The sequence below is a fragment of the Cetorhinus maximus genome, chromosome 3 (genome assembly GCF_964194155.1).
Source record: "Cetorhinus maximus chromosome 3, sCetMax3.hap1.1, whole genome shotgun sequence".
Classification (NCBI taxonomy): Eukaryota; Metazoa; Chordata; class Chondrichthyes; order Lamniformes; family Cetorhinidae; genus Cetorhinus; species Cetorhinus maximus.
The window spans coordinates 185338879-185358768 of NC_135881.1; the positions used below are offsets into that span (position 1 = coordinate 185338879).

At 46.0% G+C, this 19890-nt stretch overlaps 1 protein-coding gene across 1 annotated transcript in view; it reads left to right on the forward strand.

The window, feature by feature from the left end:
* Nucleotides 1-19890, forward strand: part of LOC144674385 (collagen alpha-6(VI) chain-like) — a 145984-nt gene that overhangs the window by 87427 nt on the left and 38667 nt on the right. Inside the window, exons 24-27 of the mRNA XM_078535786.1 lie at nucleotides 1404-1457; nucleotides 6459-6494; nucleotides 8371-8433; nucleotides 11241-11303. Of these exons, the coding sequence (XP_078391912.1) occupies nucleotides 1404-1457; nucleotides 6459-6494; nucleotides 8371-8433; nucleotides 11241-11303 (216 nt within the window). The remainder of the gene's footprint in view (nucleotides 1-1403; nucleotides 1458-6458; nucleotides 6495-8370; nucleotides 8434-11240; nucleotides 11304-19890) is intronic.

The window sequence follows — 19890 nt, forward strand, 5'->3', positions numbered from 1 at the left end:
AAGGGCAGCAGATACATGGGAACACCACCACCTGGAAGTTCAAGCTACTCACCATCCTAACTTGGAAATATATCACCGTTCCTTCACTGTTGCTGGGTCAAAACCCTGGGACTCCCTCCCTAACAGCACTATGGGTGTACCTACACCACATGGACTGCAGCGGTTTAAGAAGGCAGCTCACCACCACCTTCTCAAGGGCAATTAGGGATGGGCAATGGATACTGGGCCTAGCCAGCAACACCCACACCCCCTAAATGAATAAGTTTGTTTTTTTTTCAGCATTAACTAATCACAAACAGTGCAGAGAAGATTCAGCAGACACATGTAATCAAACCCCGAGTGATTGAACACTACGGTGTGCTCCTGTGACTTTAAATTGTCACAATTGCTAAGCAAAATAATTTTATGATTGTACACTCCTGGATTGGAGCATTATCCACTGGGAGGCCATATCAGGAACTTGAGTGTGGAGATCACCATTTTTGGTGGGACTTCTTGCTCCATGGTGTCATGCCAGGTGGAGCCTTGTACTGAAATCAAGATGTTGTAAACTCCACCCGATAGAGTCAACAGCAGTGGCCTTCTAATGCCAAGTCATTTGACACAACAAAGAGGTAGGGCAAGAGTGTGCCAAAATTCTTTGAGCACATCATGGCAAATGATTGAAAGGATCATTAAATAGCTGCCACAAGCTGGATTTTACAAATTGGTGCTCCATTGTTGAGCTTCAAGCGCTGAAGAAAGAAAGATTTGTATTTATATTTCATCTTTTACAATCTCAGGGAATAAAATTGTGCTTTACAACTAATGATGTGTAGTCACCATCGTAATATAAGAAACATAGTCAATGTGTGCTCAGTAATGCCCCAAAACATTAATGTGACCTCTAGAGAACAAATAATCTGTTTTAATGTCAGCCAAGAAACCAGGGAGGTCTCCCCTGATCTTTTTCAAATTAACCCCATGAAATCTTTTGTGTCAGCCTGAGAGGGCAGACAAATCCTCAGTTTAACATTTCATCCAAAGGACTCTGACAATGCAGCACTTTCTCAGTACTGAACTGAAGTGTACGCTTGGATTTTCTGCACAATTCTCTGGAGTGGGACTTAACCCACAAGCTTTTGACTCAGGGGCAAGAGAGCCACCAACAGCCGTCCCAACTGGGGACACATATGAGTAATTTGAACCTGAAGGTCAGCAGTACCAGGAGATTTCTCAGTACTGATTCTTCAAACATAACCTTGTACACAGTGAAGGAGATCACTATTGGTAAATTGCTGAATTAAGTTAAAGTGCTGGGAAAACTCCTCTACTTCTTTTCAAATAGAGGCTTTTCTTTAGCACTGAGGTAGAGTAAAGCTTTTAGATTGCAGTTCAAGTAATACTGATATTTTCTTTTGCAGGGTGAGATGGCAATTCATGGCGATGGAGGACCTATTGGATTACCAGGCAGCCGTGTAAGAAAAAGAGTCACTTAATGGGATAATGTCGCATGTATTCCTGAAATAATTAATTTGTTAGGGATGGACCAATGATCAAACAAAACAGAACCAAAAAATTTCTACTTTGCTTATTACTTTGTTGAAAATAGACAATTGCCAGAACGCTGGGAGCATGAAAGAAAGCAACGATGGATGACTGTTTTGTGTTTAGAGATTCCTTCATTTTCTTCAGCAATAGGTTAATGAACAAAAGTCACAAGATAGGAAAGAAAATGGATTTAAGCTCATCAATGCCTCCTCCATTTTGAACACCAATTGGAAGAAGCACTGAGGGTGGAAAGGGCACAAAATGTCGTGTGGGTGGAAGACTTCAATGTCCATCACCAAGAGTGGCTTGGTAGCACCAGTACAGACCAGGCTGACTGGGTCGTAAATGACATAGCTGCTAGATTGGGTCTGCGGCAGGTGGTGAGGGAACCAGCAAAAGGGGAAAAAAATACTTGACCCCGTCCTCACCAATCTACCAGTCATAGATGAATCTGTCCATGACCGCTGCACAGCCCTTGTGGAGACAAAGCCCAATTTCACATTGAGGATACCTTCCATTGTGCAGCACGACCACAATGCTAAATGGGATAGATTTTGAACAGACCTAACAACTCAGACTGGGCATTCATAAGGTGCTTTGGGCCATTAGCAGCAGCAGAATTGTGTTCAATCACAATCTATAACCTCATGACCTGGCACATTCCCCACCCTACCATTACCATTAAAGCTGGGTATCAACCCTGGTTCAATGAAGAGTGCAGGAGGGCATGCCAGGAGCAGCACCAGGCATACCTAAAAATGAGATATCAACCTGGTGAAGCTACAACACAGGACTACTAACATGCCAAATAATGGAAGCAGGATGCAATAGACAGAAACAAAAACAAAAATAGCTGGAAAAACTCAGCAGATCTGACAGCATCTGCGGAGAGGAATGCAGTTAATGTTACAAGTCTGACTCTTCATCAGAACTAAGGAAAAGTAGAAATGAGGTGAAATATAAGCTGGTTGAGGGGGGTGGGACAGGTAGAGCTGGATAGAGGGCCAGTGATAGGTGAAGGCAAAGAAGAGATTGCCAAAGATGTCATAGACAAAAGGACAAAGGGGTGTTGACGGTGGTGATATTAGCTAAGAAATGTGCTAATGGTGACACTAAGGTTAGAAAGCAGGATCAGCAAGTGACAGATGGCCCTAGTGGGGGTGAAGGGAAGGGATTGGAATAGGCTAAAAAGTGGAGATAAAACAATGGATGGAAATAAATTTAAAAATAATAGAAATAGGGTGGAAAAGAAAAATTTATTAAAAAAAATATTTTAAAAGTTATAAATTATTGGAAAAGGGAGGACCGGAAAGGGGGTGGGGATGGAGGAGAGAGTTCATGACCTGAAGTTGCTGAACTCAATTTTAAGCCTGGAAGGCTGTAAAGTGCCTAGTCGGAAGATGAGGTGCCGTTCCTCCAGTTTGCATTGCAATAGACAAAGCTAGGTGAACCCACAACCAAAGGATCAGATCAAAATTCTGCAGTCCTGCCACATCAATTTGAAACATTAGTGTTGGACAATTAAACAACCAACCAGATAAGGAGGCTCCATAAATATCCCCATCAATGTTGGGGGAGCCAGCACATCAGTGCAAAAGACAGGGCTAAAGCATTTGGAACCAACTTCAACCAGAAGTGCTGAGTGGATGACCCGTCTCAGCTCCTTTTGAGGTCCCCAGCATGACAGATACCAGTCTTAAGCCAATTCGATTAACGCCACGTGATAGAAAAAATTGGTGAGGGCACTGGATACTGCAAGAGCTTTGGGCCCTGACAACATTCCAATAATAGTACTGAAAACATATGCTCCTGTACGAGTCTTGCCCCTAACCAAACTGTTCCAGTACAGCTGCAACACTGGCATCCACCCAGCAATGGGAACAATTGCCCAGGTATGCCCTGTCCACAAAAAGCAGGACAAATCGAACCCGGCCAATTACAGCCCCATCAGTCTCCACTCGACCATCAGCAAAGTGATGGAAAGGGTCGTAGACAGTGCTATCAAGTGGCACTTACTCAACAATAACCTGCTCACTGGTGCTCAGTTTGGGATCCACTCAGCTCCTAACGTCATTACAGTATGATCCAAGATAGACAAAAAAGCTGAACTCAAGAGGTGAGGTGAGAGTGACTGTCCTTAACATCAAGGTAGAATTTGACTGAGTGTGGCATCAAGGAGCCCTAGCAAAACTGGAGTCAGTGAGAATCATGGGGAAATCTCTCCTCTGGTGGGAGTCATACCTAGTGCAAAGGTAGTGTCCCAGGCCCAACAATCTTCAGCTGCTTCATCCTTGACCTTCCCCCCATCATGAAGTCAGAAGTGGGGATGTTCGCTGATGATTGCACAATGTTCAGCACTATTCGTGACTCCTCAGTTACTGAAGCAGCCCATGTCCAAATGCAGCAAGACCTAGGCAACATTCAGGCTTGGGCAGATAAGTTGCAAGTAACATTCATGCCACACAAGTGCCAGGAAATGACCATCCCTAACAAGAGTGAATTTAACCATCTCCCTTTGACATTCAATTGGCTGGCAACTCTTGGGAGGTGGGATTTCCTCCCCTGGGTCCTTGATCCTGGGCAAGGCAGTGCCAGTGAGTGGGTGCAGCTGTTGGCAACACATCCCCAGAGGCCCAGGATCAGTGAGAGACCCCTGGTCACAGGTGAGTGGACACAGGATAGGGGTTGCGGGGTGGAAGTCACAGGTGAGAAGGGGTGGGGAGGCAACAAGGGCAGTGGATTGGCACTCAGGCACTGAACAGTTTAATGCTTTTGAATGAAGGAACACCCCCCACAAACAACCTCCTCCCAACCTTAGCGCCGTCCCCTCCCCATCACCTTGCAAGCACACAAGCAACCCCAGCAGGATTTGCTTATCAGGCATTTGGTGTGCAGGCTGCCCCACCAGCTGCTGCTTGCATACCGGTGGCAGTGGGCATTATTTGCCCACTTAGCGATCTCAATTGGTGGCGGGCGGGAAGGCTGTCCAGAGCTTTCCTGCCCCAGATTTAATCGGGGTAGAGGTGGAAAGGCAGCGGCACCCCCCCCCCCCCACCCACTTAAATGGCCCCCGCTTCCAAACTCGCCTCAGGGAAGGGCATTAAATTTCGCTAGGTGGAAATGTGAATGGTGAGGAGGATGCTAAGAGGCCTCAAGGCGATTTAGAAGTGGGAAAATACATGGCAGATGCAGTATAACATGGATAAGTGTGAAGTTATCCACTTTGGTAGGAAAAACAGAATGGCAGAGTATTATTTAAATGGTGATAAGTTGGGAAATGTTGATGTACAAAGGGACCTGGGTGCCCTTGTACAACAATCACTGAAAGCAAGCATTCAGGTGCAGCAAGTAATTAAGAAGGCAAGTGGCATGTTGGCCTTCATTGCAAGAGGACTTGAGTACAGGAGCAAGGGTGTCTTACTGCAGCTGTACAGAGACCACACCTGGAGTATTGTCTGCAGTTTTGGTCTCCTTACCTAAGAAAGGATATACTTGCCATAGCGGGAGCTCATCGAAGGTTCACTGAACTGATTTCTGTGATGGCAGGATTGTTATATGAGGAGAGATTGGGCCGGTTAGGCCTGTATTGACTGGAGTTTCGAAGAATGAGAGGGAATCTCATTGAAACGTATACAATTCTGACAGGAATGGACAGACTGGATGCAGGGATGATGTTCCCACTGGCTGGGGGGTCTAGAACAATGGGCCACAATCTCAGGATATGGGGTAGGCCATTTAGAACTGAGATGGGGCGAAACTTCTTTACTCAGAGGTTGGTGAACCTGTGGAATTCTCTACCACAGAAGGCTGTGGAGGCCAAGTCACTGAATATATTTAAGAAGGAAATAAATAGATTTCTAGACTCTAAAGGCATCAAGGGATGTGGGGAGAGAGCAGGAGTATGACACTGAGATAGAGGATCAGTCATGATCGTATTGAATGGCGGAGCAGACTCAAAGTGCCGAATGACCTACCCCTGCTTCTATTTTCTATGTTTCTATGCCCATTGAGCCAGCAAGGAGTTTGAGACTGATGTATGCACCTGGTCCCAAGAAGCCAGTCATTTGTATCAAACTGCCGATGGCAGAAGGTCACCATCTCCTCAACCTTTCTGACACATGCACATTCCAGGTCGCCAAAAAGGTCATTGTCACACCCAGCCACTTTGCTGCATACCACTCCATTAAGGGGCTCATTGAAACTTTATATAATCCTGGATCACATCTGCACATAGATCCCATCTGTATGCACTTAAGCAGTAGCAGAACAACCTACACCTTTGAACCATTGATGTTTGCAGCAGAAAATGAGCCCTCTCAGCTTCCCGGCTTTAGTTTGCCAGAGATCTGTATACGTTCCATTAAACGCTTACTTACATCCATCCATGCAGGAAAAGAAAGTTGCACAATTTAGTGAATATCGGCCACATTGCGCAGTGGTTGCTGTGCTTGGGGGGCAAATTCTTGCCTTCAGCAGTGATCTGGTGAAGCAAATCATAAGCCAATCTATTGATTTCGAATAGGATGAAAATCGGGCAGGTTCTGTAATAAACAGGCAATTGCTCCGCCATATATTGTAAGGTGGTGAAGATAAAACAAATTACCCCGTTATGTTTAACCAGTTTTCCCATTCACTTGCCCAGTGTGAGTTACTGAATTGTTGCAGCCTGTTTGTTTGCATATCTTATTACTACCTCCCCCTGTAGTTGAAGAATTAGAATGAGCTGCTGGCTTCATGTTGCTTGTTGTGCCGTTGTTTTGCTTGAACATCTTAATTTTGTCTCTGTTGAATTCCTCGTATGTTTCTGCTGGGGTTGGGATGAAACCGTGGAAATTACTTTTCTTTCCAAAAGTTTACTATCCACTAAAAGTGTTTTTTTTATACACCACATGTTAAATAACCTTGATAACATTTTTAAAATTCTTTAGGGTCCAAGAGGTTCAAGAGGAATGCTAGGCACAAAGGTGAATTTCTTCTTGCAGTTTTAAATTGTTTCAAAATTGTATCATACAAGTTTTGTTTGTATTTTATCACATGACCTGTAATGTAAACAGGAATGGTTAACATTGAATATGTTAGTGAATGTAACCCAGATTTTAACTCAATATTTTGTTAGGTCTCTTATTATGGTCTACAACTAAGATTCCTTCAGTAACTTTCTGCAGTGTAGTATTAGATATATTAGACGTTTATTAACTATGTTTTAAAAACCTGATGTTGTGCTGTCAGTGTTCCAAGGTACCTAAATCCAAAGGGATTTAAAAATATTAAATCTGAAATATGGAATAGGCCTGACTTGAACCAGCCTCACCTTTTCAAATGATTTTGGAGTCAAGAGTTCACCCATTGCAAAGACTGCATGGCCAGAAACTTACCTGTGTCGGGCAGGCTGGGCGGGGGCGGGCGTGGAGCTGATCGCCGCCCGCGGTCAGCTGCGCGCCGCCATTTTATGCGGGCGGGTTAATTAAGGTCCACCCAGTATGACACACGGCCGGTAGTGCTCAGTGCTACCTGTGTGGGCGGGGGGAGGAGGGAGAGTTGGGGCATGCGCGCGAAAGAGCGCAGAAATCTCCCTGAGGCATGGAGATGCCTCAGGGAGATTAAGTTGAGAGTGAAACTTTTTAATAAAGGAGGAAAAAAGTTATTTAAACATGCCCCTTCATATGACAGTGTCACATGAGCTGGGACACGTTTGTGAATTGTGCAAAAATTAATTAATAATTTTGTGAAACCTTCAGGAAACCTCATTCTGCCCATAGGGGTCTGGAAGAGGATGCAAAATGCATTTCTGGCCGCGATCGGCCCCCGAATGCAATTTCACATTGGCTGGCCAATTAACATCCAGCCAGCGTGAAACGTGCACAGAGAAAGCCACAGCTTTCTCTGCCAGGGGTGGGGGTGCGGGAAGAGGGCAGGTGCCGAGAAAATTGAAGGTGCAGGTGGGCGCTTCTAGCAAACTCCCTGAAAGCAGACAGCTGCTGCGGAGCTGCCTCAGGGAGCTGCAGACCAGGACAGATTGAATGGCAAGAAAAAAATGTAGCAAACTGTGTCTATGCAGCATATCCAAGTACCTTACAGCAGAACTCAAAAGACACCAGTCCCCAGATATTATTTTTTATTATGTTTCACCCCGGACATTTCACCCCACCCTAAATCAAGGTTGCAGCAAAAATGTGAAGGCCGCCTGGCCAATTGGCCTGTCCGCCAACCGTAAAAGTGGACAGGCCACATAAAACCGAATACAGTTACCTCCTTAATGGGCTTAATTGTTGGCAGGCGCGCTTCTGACTGTCGTGCACGCTCGCCGTGCGAGTGCGCAATGACCTCGGGATGTGCACCCGCCGTCTTCTCGCGCGATTTCACACGCTGTCAGGTCAGGCGTGCACCCGCACAACCAATGTAAAATTCTGGCCACGTTATGTTGCTTTAATTCTTCGTCTCATACCAGAACTCACAGTTTATGTGACCTCTTGTTGCTTATTAGCTTCCTAATCAGCACCTTTATTGTGTACAGTTTTAGTAATAATCAGCTGAATTATGTTTTAATTACCAGAGGCATGGTTTGCCTCTGTTGTGGTCTAGAGCTCTGATTTTAACTTGGGGCATGTGGGAACTGGGGTTGGATACACAAAACTTGCGGATCACAGTGGGTTAAAAAAAAAGCTGCCGTTTTAACCTCCCACGCTATTTTAACCTCCAGATATTTAGCAATCACAAGTTTCCCTTTGTTTCTAGTCCAGATTTAACTATGCTGCAGGATTGTGTATTTTTCCATAGAGAGGTTAACTCAAATCATCCATCAAAATTCACACCCTTAAAACTGGCCTTTATTTTGCAAAGGGAGAAAATGGAAGTAATGGGAAGCCAGGTCGTAAAGGAGATCCAGGAATCCAAGGACCACAGGTAACTGCAAGTAAAGATCAATATTTACTGACAATATTAGTGCTGCAGAAACTCACTGTTTCACTGGTTTCATTGCATGCAGTGGTTTTATTATAATTTCAAAGATTTAACTCAAAGTTAAAATAACATGATTTGGAAAGCACCCCAAACCTCCAAAAGCTTTCTATTGTTGTTTTATTTCTCGGTAAGTGTGTGCTTTATCTGGATATGTGGCTATGCTTGTGTACATATGGGCATCAACACATGCGTATCCATCTGTGTGCATGTGTATATTCGTGTGAGTGTCTGTCTGTGGGTGAAATCTTGTGGAAATGATGGGGTTCTCGACTCTGGTTGGAGACCCGGCAAGAGTCTTGCGTCACTTCTTTGAGGGAAGGCCCACTGTATCTTGTTCCACTCAGGCACTTGTGGAAGTGCTTTCCCCTGGGATCAAGGACTGGGGGAGGAGTCCTACCTGGCGTTCATCTTTCCTTAATTGGCTACTGCCGCTTGTAGGCTGGTAACCCTTCTGCCTCCGGGAAAGTGGCTCAGGGTTGGCATGGTGCCAGCAAACCAGTGAGCTGCATAAAATTCCGAGCCAGCCCAATGCGGTTTCACCCCATATTCACAAAAATTATAGTTTAACAAAAATGAAACTTGGATAGTGGGCACACTCAATGATGCGATTCATTCTGAAGTGTGATATTTGTTGATTTTTGGTTGGTCATTGGCCAACTTGAATTTGCCAGTTGGTCTGCATGGCAGACCAAAGGTTGGGTGCTCCAGGCAGTAGGTTTTCAGGCCCTTCCCACCTCCCTGGTTGCAGCTGCGACCAAAGACTGCTCCCGCTCCCCCTTCACTATGGTGGCCCAGCAGTGGCGGCTATTCTTAATTTTAACTTTTTTAAAGTTGCTGAGGGTAGTGCTCCAAGATGATGGTGCCCCCATCTCTCCCAAACCTGCATTGGCAGGCTTAGTGCCTTCCATACAGGAGAACCTCTTGTTGGCCCGCCAGCTTTGAGAGACCTCCCACCATCCTTAATTGCAGGATGAGAGTACCCTCTGGCATTTAATTGGCCAATCAAAAGAAAATCGCTGCTCACGACACAGTGTGGGGAGGGGTCAGGACCCCCATTTGACCCCAACTTCAGGATCCTGACCCAAAAGGCAAAATCCTGCCCTTAATTTCTAATCATTGTCTTTTTAACAAATTTATCTTAAAGTGGAACTAAGGTGGCAACTAGAAAATAAATTTGGTATAATTTAATTGGTTCTCCTTTTTCTTTGTCCTCCTTTCTTTGGTGTATTTATTGACAGCTTATGATTGAATCACATGTCCTTAGTAATCTTTCCTTGTCAGTTTTTCCATCCATTTTTTTCCTTATATTTTTCAGTAATTCCCTAGCACTTTGAATGTTGAGTTGAGGTCGAGAAGTGGGGTTTACAAGCATTGTGAATAGTGAGTTTTAGGCCCAGGTTTTTGTGGAGTCGGGGCAACTCTGGAGCCATTTCAAAATGACGGGCAGGATCCGATTCTGGGAATCCTGCTCTCATTCCCGGTGCCATCACTTTTTGCCAGTGCGGAATAAGAGTGCGGATATCAGGCCCTGCACTCCTGATCTGGCCAGTTGCATTGCAGAGGTAGTCAACTAATTTCCTTCCCCCCAAACCCACCCCCCCACCCCCCCCCAACGCCTCCCATACCCCCTGCAAATTTCATAGAGTCTGGCCAGCTTCTGGATTACTTGTGGTCCACAACCCTCAGAGGAGTTGTGAACCGTGCCCTGGATTCGGGAGCTTATTGAAAGCTAAGTTTTAAAGGGCTTGCTCATGTCCCAGGCCCTTTCCATTCTTCCTGTGCCAGCTCCATGCCCCCATGCCACTGCTATGCCCTCTCAAACCACCTCCATGGCCCTTCAATACCCATTCACCCAGCATGCACTATGTATAGAATGAATGAACCATGTAATAATAGTGGCGAGGGCTGTAATGCTGAGGAAAAAAAACACTCATTCAAAAATCTTCTTGAAAAAAGACTGCTGTTCCTACAACCCTATAAATGTGTCAATCAGACAGGGCCATTATAGTATTGGTAACAAAAGCTTTGCCCATTTTACATCTCTTAACCTTGTCCAAATAAATGTACAGACTTTAACAGAAGAGATTACTAAAAGAACAATGTATTATAACATCATAAAGATGTCAATCAAGCAAAGTAAAGACAACACTTCAGTTTGTCCAAATAGACCCTTGAGGGGCTAATGCATTTGTGAGTCTTAGAGCTCAGCCAAGCATTCATACTGAACACCTCTGGGGACTGTATCAGCAGATGCATGGAAACACCACCACCTGCAAGTTCCCCTCCATCACCCACCACCCTGACTTGGAATGATATCACTGCTCCTTCACTGTTGCTGGGTCAGTCCAGTCCCTCCATTATTGCATGAGTGCTGGATTTTCTGCCAGCCACTGAGATCTGACTATTTGTGCCTGAAAAGATTGTGAAATAAATCTTTGGTTCGCATGGTTGAGTTTCTATTTATTGGTGCATTTCCTCCCTGACTCGTTTTACAGAATCCTGATTTATTGCCGTTTCCCTGAGACAAAATTTGACGCCAAAGTTTTAAAACAGATGTGTTGCTTTAATCATTATAAACCACAAGCAGTGAGTGATCCATTGAGTGGGATTTTATTGTCAATACAGATAGCTACTGGAAACAGTAATATCTAAAAGCAGAATTTACTGCAGATCAGTTATTATTTGTAGACTTAACATCTAATAACTTAAAATTGACAAGCATCACCTGATTTATGTTTTCTTTGTCAAAGGGAGAATCTGGCAGTCCTGGATCCAAAGGTCAATACAGTGGGCGTGGATCCAGAGGTCAGCAGGTTTGTATTGGATCTTTAACTTGATAAATGGTCAAGAAATATTGTACAAAGAAGACATGCTGGAAAGACACAGCAGGTGGGTCAACTTCTGTAAGAGGATAAGGCAAGTGATGGCAGTTTAGGTGTGCAGCCTTCATCAAAACAGAAAGCTAGAATATAAACAGGCTGCTAGTAAGCTTAGAACAAAATAGAGAGGAGTGGGAGAGTTAACACCAGTTATACGAATTACAGAAAAGGAGCGAATGGGTTAAATGGCCTGCAAAATCAACTTAGTAGAAATCTGTTGGTGATGTAGAAGTTCATTGGTGGAATTGGCCTGCAAAATCAACTTAGTAGAAATCTGTTGGTGATGTAGAAGTTCATTGGTGGAATTGGCCTGCAAAATCAACTTAGTAGAAATCTGTTGGTGATGTAGAAGTTCATTGGTGGAATAATGGAAGTACAGAAAGGGACAAAACAAAGTACAAATAGTGACGGGTGATTCAGATCTACATAAAAAAGCTGAAGAAACAGGAAAAAATGGAGAAAGGGAGAAAAAGGCAAATGACAAATGCAGCAGTTCTGAAATTAAACCAAAAAAACTGCTGGCAAATCACAATGAGGCAAATTTTACCATTAAGCATTACTGAACATTACTGAACATGGAAAAACCAGATAGGGAGGATGACATGGCTGGAATGGGTTGGGGAGGACACAATTTACTATAGAGTCATGGATGGGAATTAAATTGGCTCCATTTTGAGGATGGATCCTCCTCTAATTTTCCTCTCTGTGCTCAGTCCAGTTGATGCTTCACATCCTCTCATTAGAGAAAGAAATCTGCCCCCAGTGGTCAAGAACAGGCAAAACAAGTCAACAACAGAGGCTCAGGCCCCCTGCCACTGTTGTTTTTTATTCAATAGCCTCCCTCTCAAATATCAAGGAAGTAGGTCCTGAAGAAGAGTCACATTCGACTGGAAACGTTAACTTAGTTTCTCTCTCCACAGATGCTGCCAGACATATTTTCAGCACTTCCTGTTTTTATTTCAAATCTCCCGCATCTGCAGTATTTTGCTTTATTTATTGAGGTTTGTTCCCATCCATGCAAATGACCAGTTATGCCCATGGTCATTCTTGCAAGTCACACTTTCCTTCCCTAAATGCATGCTTCGTATAGTACCAAAAAACACATCATTGGCAATGATTAATGCAACCCCCACCCCCCCTCCCCTTTTGATTGTAAGATCCTAAACCTTGTATCAATTCCACATCCTGGATTTGTGAATAGCTCATTAACATATGAAGGTGTTTTCATGAAGAACATTCTGAGTTTATCACTATCATCAGATTGGTGAATGAGTTTTACCCTCTGAAGCAGTTTTGGAATTAGCATTTCCAAGGAATGTGGGTTCTTCCTGTCCGACTCGGGAGACCACAGACTACGCCCGGAGGATATGTCACTTCTGTATTGAACATCGTCTGTTGTGGCTATAGAGGCCGATTCATGAGTGACAGTCCCTTCCACAGCTGGCACAGATAAATAGTGTTGGCCCGAGGTCAATTGATTTTTTTTCCCCCTTCTGACAGGCCTTATTTTCTGCCATCTGGTCATTTATTTTGTCCTCTGCTTTTTTCACGCCCTTCCTGACTGCCTATTTCCAGGGGTACTGACCCTGATATAATGGAACCACAGCTGTTAGCTTGTAAGTGCTTGGCCACAGGAGTTCAATAATCAAGACAGTCACTTAAACCTGGGCAAGCACATACCATTGTGTGGTCTGATTGCATCAGTTATCTCTTGGTTAACATATTCATGCAGTCACTTCATCATGGGCAGGTGCGCGCCTGTCCCGATCGGGCATAAAATTGCACGCGATATTTCAATTGGCGGGCACACATGGGTGCTGGAACTGCACGTGCCATTAATTAACAGGCCACTTAAGGCCTTAACAGACCAATTGAGGGCGATTTTTCCTTGCCCAATGCGATTTTGCAGGTGGCCAGCAGACATTTTCAAAATTCTCATCCACGGGCAAGATAAAAAGGGTCAGCAGCATTGCCAGTGTGAGTAATGAGGAGTTTTGGAGATAGTTTGCTGCTGGCTGCTTATTGGTACTTGGCAGCCTCATCTCTGTTCGGGGCTTCATTCTTAACATTTCCAGGCTTCATTTCAGGGCTTATTGGTGTCTGCAAGGCGCCTGGAGGATTCAAACCATATGGACCCTTCCAGGTATCTTAGAACCTTCCATTGCCCTGGTAATGGGGATTGTAGTCTCCACCGGAGGCACCTCCTCTGAGGAGGAAGAGAGGGGCAAAAGGGGGAGGAGGACAGGTGCCCCTATGCAGCTTCGAGGGGATTGACCTGTGGGAGGACAGGTGCAGGCACAAGGGATGCAGGGCCAGCAGGAAGTCCAAGGCGGAAGGGGCTGCAGAAGATGCCACTATCCTGCTGCCAGGGTTTACAGGCAACGATGCAGCTACCTCAATGTGTCTGAGGTGCAATGCCAGAGGAGGATCCATTTGCCAGATGATTGAGCCTGAGATCAGCTCTGACTGTGTGGGTGGGCACCCCATGCCAGTGGCTCTGAAGGTCACAGTGGCCCTCAACTTCTATGTCTCCAGCTCTTTCAAGGGGTCAGTGAGGGATCTGTGTGGAGTCTCCCAATCAGCTGTCCACAGTTGCTTCAAGCTGGTGATAGAAGCTCTGTTCAGGCAGGTCCTGAACTTTATTCTTTACCATACGGACAAGGCCAGCCAGACAGACAGAACCAGAGGCTTCACAGCAATTGCTTGCTTCCCCCGCGTCCAGGGTGCAATAGACTGTACACATGTGGCCATCAAGGCGCCAGCAGGTGAGCCCGGTGCCTTCGTCAACAGGAAGGGCTTCCACTCCATGAACGTGCAGATAGTGTGTGATCACAGGATGCAGATTCTGCAAGTCTGTGCAAGGTACCCAGGCAGTCCCCACGACACCTACATCCTCAGACACTGCCAGCTGCCGAGGCCCTTCAGTGCTCCAGCCCGACTGGATGGATGGCTGCTGGGTGACAAGGGCTATCCGTTAACACCTCTCCAACACCCAAGACCAGAGGCAGAGGAGCATTACAATACAAGTCATGCCCCCACAAGGGCAGTAGTAGAGAAGACCATATGTCTTCTCAAGATGCTATTCCGATGCCTTTACCTTTCAAGGGGAGCATAATACACCCAGATTGGGTGTCACTGATCGTGGTTGCATGCTGTGCTCTCCACAATCTGGCACTGGCAAGGAGGGACCCACTGGAGGAAGAGGATCTTGAAGCTGCTGCACAGGCCACAGATGATGAGCTCAGTAGTGAGTCAGAAGATGAGCACGGTGAGGAGAACGCTGAGGGCGTGGAGCCAGACTTCGGCAACCTGCAGGGAGGCAGGAACACCTTGATCCAACACTCCTTCAGCTAGGCTGCCAAAGGTCAGCTTCAATCCCATGCCAGGGCTGCCTCCTCCATCCCGGATGTCTGAAATAACCCTTTCATTTGAACACAAAGAACACTCAGTGGCTGTGCAATAAATTTCAGAGCGACCTACGTCCAGCATTACATACTGGTGTTCCCCACACCAATGAAATCAAAAGGTGAAGCATATTCAGGACATGACAACAAAAACACAATTTATCTCATTCTGATAGTTCAATAATATTTACATAAACTTTCTGGTCTTCAACCCCAGACCAGTCTACAAAAAGTCAACATAAATGAACATAAAATCACCCGTGACCTGTCCCTCTTGAGCTCATGGTGCCTTTAACTTATGTTTGCGAGTGCTACGTCTAGGTTTGCCCCCCCAGCTGGCATCAACTTTAGATACAGCCTACTGACTGTGCTGTCATGTTGGCCTTGATGACCTTGGCGGTCATCCTCTGGCCAGTGGAGCCTGTGCTGGCCCTGCCTGGGAGGCCAGTGCCACAGCTGGCATCTCCCCAGTCGCTGCAGCCTCATCAGATACCACAGTCACTGGCAGAGTGGCAGAGCAGCTGCGGCCGACATCCACAGTGCCATGAGAGGAGCTCACAGAGACGACAGGCAGCTCGTGCACCAATGTGAGGTCGCTCTGGACCTCCCTGCTCACCACTGATGGACTGGTATCTAGCTGGGATATTGGGTGCTCAATTCATCTCCCGCACGGACACTGACCACCTGAGGTCACTGCCTATGTGAGGGCTTGCAGGTCCGAGCGCAACCCCAGGAACCCCTGATTCTGTTCCTGGAGCTGCCTCTTCATGAGAGTCGCCACTCTCTCAATGGAGGAGGCAGTGCGCTCAGCCAAGAAGGTCAACGCAGTGCTGATGTTCCGCATGGAGTCCCCCATAACAGAGACCATTGCACGCATACCCTCATAGATCTCTGCCAGATCCTCCCGCACATCTCGCTGAACATCCAGCATCTACCGCCTAATGGACGACTTCAGAGGCTCATCATCTGCCTTTGACTGAGCATCGTCCTGGTCTCCAGCAGTCCTCTGACTGCCGGTGCCCTGGGCTCTCTCTGCCTCCACCTGCACCTCAAACGAATGTGGAGTGCCCTCACCAATGTGCACCGAGATACTAGCCGTCGACCTAATGTCCACTGAGGTGCTGGTATCTGCGCTGCCGCCTGCTTTAGCGAGCAGGTGCAACAGAAGCTCGGTGGTCCTCCGGTGTCAGGGGTGGCCCTTCAGGTCCACAAAGCGCACGCTTACTGGTGAACCTAAAAGGGAGAACAAGGACATGTCATTAGTTAAAGTCAACACGCTGTCACTGTGCATGCTAGACACCCTGGTGAGACCATGGATATCGGCATCACAGTGCCCTCATCTTCCATTGAACAATGAGGACTCCAGGTTCGAGGCTCACATTAATGAAGAGACTGCACTAGAATGGTTGCACAAGCCAAAAGTCTCACCTCTGTGCACTGTAGTCTTACCTTCGTCTGGCAGCCCCGCCTCTCCATACCTGGTTGCACAGAGCACATGCTGGCTCTCAAGCTCCAGGGCATCTTGCTCATATCTGGACAGGATTAGGAGGCTAGCAGGGCCTCTGTAGACCGCGACCTTTCAATATTGTTGTGGACCACTTTCTCCTGAAACAACAGAGGAGCATTGATTAGTCCACTCTGTACCTGCAGCTCCATTGCAGCCTGGCCAACCCCAGCTGAGGAGCACCTGGGAGGTCACATCCAAGTCATGGCCCGCGAGCTGCAAGGCACTCAGTCCAAGCAGCCAGGCCTCACCCCCTTGGCCAGCTCCGGCGTGATTGACAGTTGACACTCAGACTCTAGCATTCCTGAGGTCCACAAGGGATGGCCACACCTTAACATTGACCCATGCCAACATGGTATTCATCCTTCCTGAGCACGGCAGGTCATTGGAGCACTTCAGGTACTGGACCCAGGTGTGTCGTACATAATCATGGCCGCTCAGCATTGCTGCAACCTCCTCCCATGCCCTCTTGGCAAGGGGTGGTGGCCTCCTCCTGCTATCCCTGGGGACAAGGATGTCTGTCTTGGCTGCCACCTCCTCCAGGATGACGGTGAGGCACTCATCAGGAAAGCAGGGGGCCGAGCGCCCACTCGACCTACCCTCCGGCCTGCTGTGTCCAACTGCACTTGAATCCATGGCAAAAGTACAGGAGACGTCCTTCCAGGGGCTGTCTGGGCTACTTTTAAACCAACCACCGGATTGCCATGGGACCCGGGGGCTGACAGGCCCCTGTCCCCACTTGGCCATTCCCGGGCAGTGCGGAGCCATGTTTCACGCTGGGCAGGTCTTCATTGGCCAGCCAGCGTGAAATTGCAGTCAGGCCTGATTTGGGGGAGGTGGACCCGTTTCCCGGCCATTCCCGGGCCTGTCCTCCGCTTCCGCCCGACAACCTCTAAATTCTGGCCCAAATCAATGTCTCTGTTTGAATAATTGCATTTCGGCTACCAGCTTGTTTTTTTTTTAAAGTTCAAAATTAAAAGTCTAGCTGGTTCTTGGGATACAGAATTTGGCCCATTTCTGACAGTTGTCCACTTACAAACTGCCTTGTAGTCACTTGACATTTAACGTTGGTCCCCTTTAAATTAAATTGTTCATGCTTAAGGACTGACGACAGAGGCCAAGTGATTTCAAACCCCATCTAAGCTTGCCCTGGTCTCTTCAATGGCCTTTCAGCCCTCACATTCTTCAAAACAATCTCCACACTGACTCTTTCACCCATACACGTGGCCATCATTTTGACCTTGTGATCAAACCAGTTGTCAAAACTTCCGAGATCTCCTGGATTGATCTATGTCTTTTATTGTTCCTTACACACAGTCCCCTAAGGACCCAACCCACCTCTGTTTTCACCACCTGTCCTTGGAAAAATAAACCCTCGAACTCCCTGACTAGTAGTTAACAAGCTCCAACCTTCCCACAAATAAAAGCGAAATGCTGCAGATGCTGGAAATCGGAAATAAAAACAGAAAATGCTGTAAAAGCTCAGCAGGTCTGGCAGCATCTGTGGGAAGAGAAACAGAGTTAACGTTCCAAGTCTGTAGGACTCTTCTTCAGTACTGAAGAGAGATAGAAATATGGTGGGTTATATACTGTTGAAGAGAGTTGGAGCAGCTGGAGCAAAATAGAAGGTCAGGGATAGGTAGGAGTTCAGAAGAGATTTGACAAAGATGACAAAGGGAGTGGTAATGATAGTGTTAAAGACTAAGGCAGGTGCTAATAGTGGCATAAAAGTCAGTTAGCAGAATGTGTTAATAGCAGAACAAGGGTCAGCACTCCTACCTATCTCTCTAACAGTATAAAACTCATCACATTTCTACCTCTCTTCTGCTCTAGAAGAAGTCATACGGACTCGAAACACTATCTCTTTTTCTCTCTCCACAGATGCTGCAAAAGCTGCTGGGTTTTTCCAGCATTTTCTGTTTTTATTCCAACCTTCCAATTCTCTTGCCTCCATCTGTGAATATACGGATGATCTCCACAATTACCTCACTTCCACCTTCAATAATTCCAATTAGACTTTGAACACGCTCTCAAGCTTGTTGCTCTACATAACAACAGGCACCTCCATGACTTGAATCTAAGGGAAGTAAGAAACATCAAATGATGTGTGACCAGCCTTGGCAGTTTATCATTAGACCTGGCATCGACCAGCAAAGATTTTCATCACTCCCCCAGGCTATATGTCTCTACTACTTCAAAGTGATGTTGGAGAGTAAAATCACTTCCAAACCGCTAATTCCCACAACATCAGTTAATAGCTGTTTTAGCATGCCATTTCTTCAGCACTATTTCCGTTGGGTAAATTGCTGCTCATTACAGTTCATAGGTCATTGTCAAAATTACTGCTCCATCTGCTTCACTGGATGGCTTTCAGTGAAAGTCTAGTTTTTAATGCTGAGAAATCCCATAACATCGCTAAATCTATAAATAGCACAAAGTAATTACCTTGCAGTGGCATAGGCAATGTTCTGGTTTGGGAGCCCTATATTTCAGTAGTCAAATGTATCAGTGAAATTCCCAGGGGATCTCTGACTGGCTCAGGGCCCTGTGCAATTGCATGGGGTTGCACAGTTCTTACTCTGCCCCAGGCAGCACCTACACCACAATCAACACTAATCTTGAGGCTTGTATTTTCGGTTCCTTCACCATTACCAAGCTGGCACGGTGGCAAAGCTGATTTCACTTCTTTTCTATTCATGGGAGATTGGTGAGACTATAAAATCATCAATCACATGATAGAAAGTGTAACATTGCTTTAAGAGTAATGTAGAAGCTCGATATGCATATGAGCATGGATGTCATCATGTGGCTAGGAACCACGCTCTCTCTGCACTGTACTTCCCTAGACAACAGGATGTGTTTAGAGTTTTCTCTACTGCTTGTACCGATTTAGCTGTAGATAAACCCCACCAGAATTCCTCAAGCAAACGGAATCGATGTCCCTAATTTGTGTTACATATAGATAACACAAAGATACCATTACACGGTGTACAGCAATGATTGTTCTCTTTGAAATGAAAAGGCAGAACAAAGGATACAAGCTTGAAGACCAAGGAAGGAAACAGCAGACAAGGTTAAAAAAACACTCCAGAATTTCCTATGGTATAGAAAACAGACAAAAACAAGCACTGAAAATGGAAGGAGCAAGGCTCACTTACTTCACAAACTGTGAGTACCTTTGGGCCGGGCAAGTCCGGGCAAGCAGCCAGCTGCCTCAAGGTCGCGGCACCTAAAGTAAAGGCAGTCGGAACAGAGCTGAGGGTACAGAATTAAATGCAACACGAGAAATAGAAAAGGCACACCACATACAGTGCTGCAGGTACGCAAGGAGTGACAAAGTGAATCATAAAGCAAGAAAAAAAGCAGAGAGCACAACAAGAACACTGCTGGAGGTACATAAAACATTCCTGCATATCAATAGTATCTGAAAAGGCAAAAGAACAGCAGAAGGACATTCCTGCATACTAACAGTGTTTGAAAAAGGCTAAAGAACAGCAGAATGATGGATACCAAACCCACCCAGCATGAACTGGAAGGCCACTGATGTCCTATCTGAATTCAAACATTTAAAACAAAGAACGCAGCTATGCTTCATAGGTCAAACAGTTGCAGA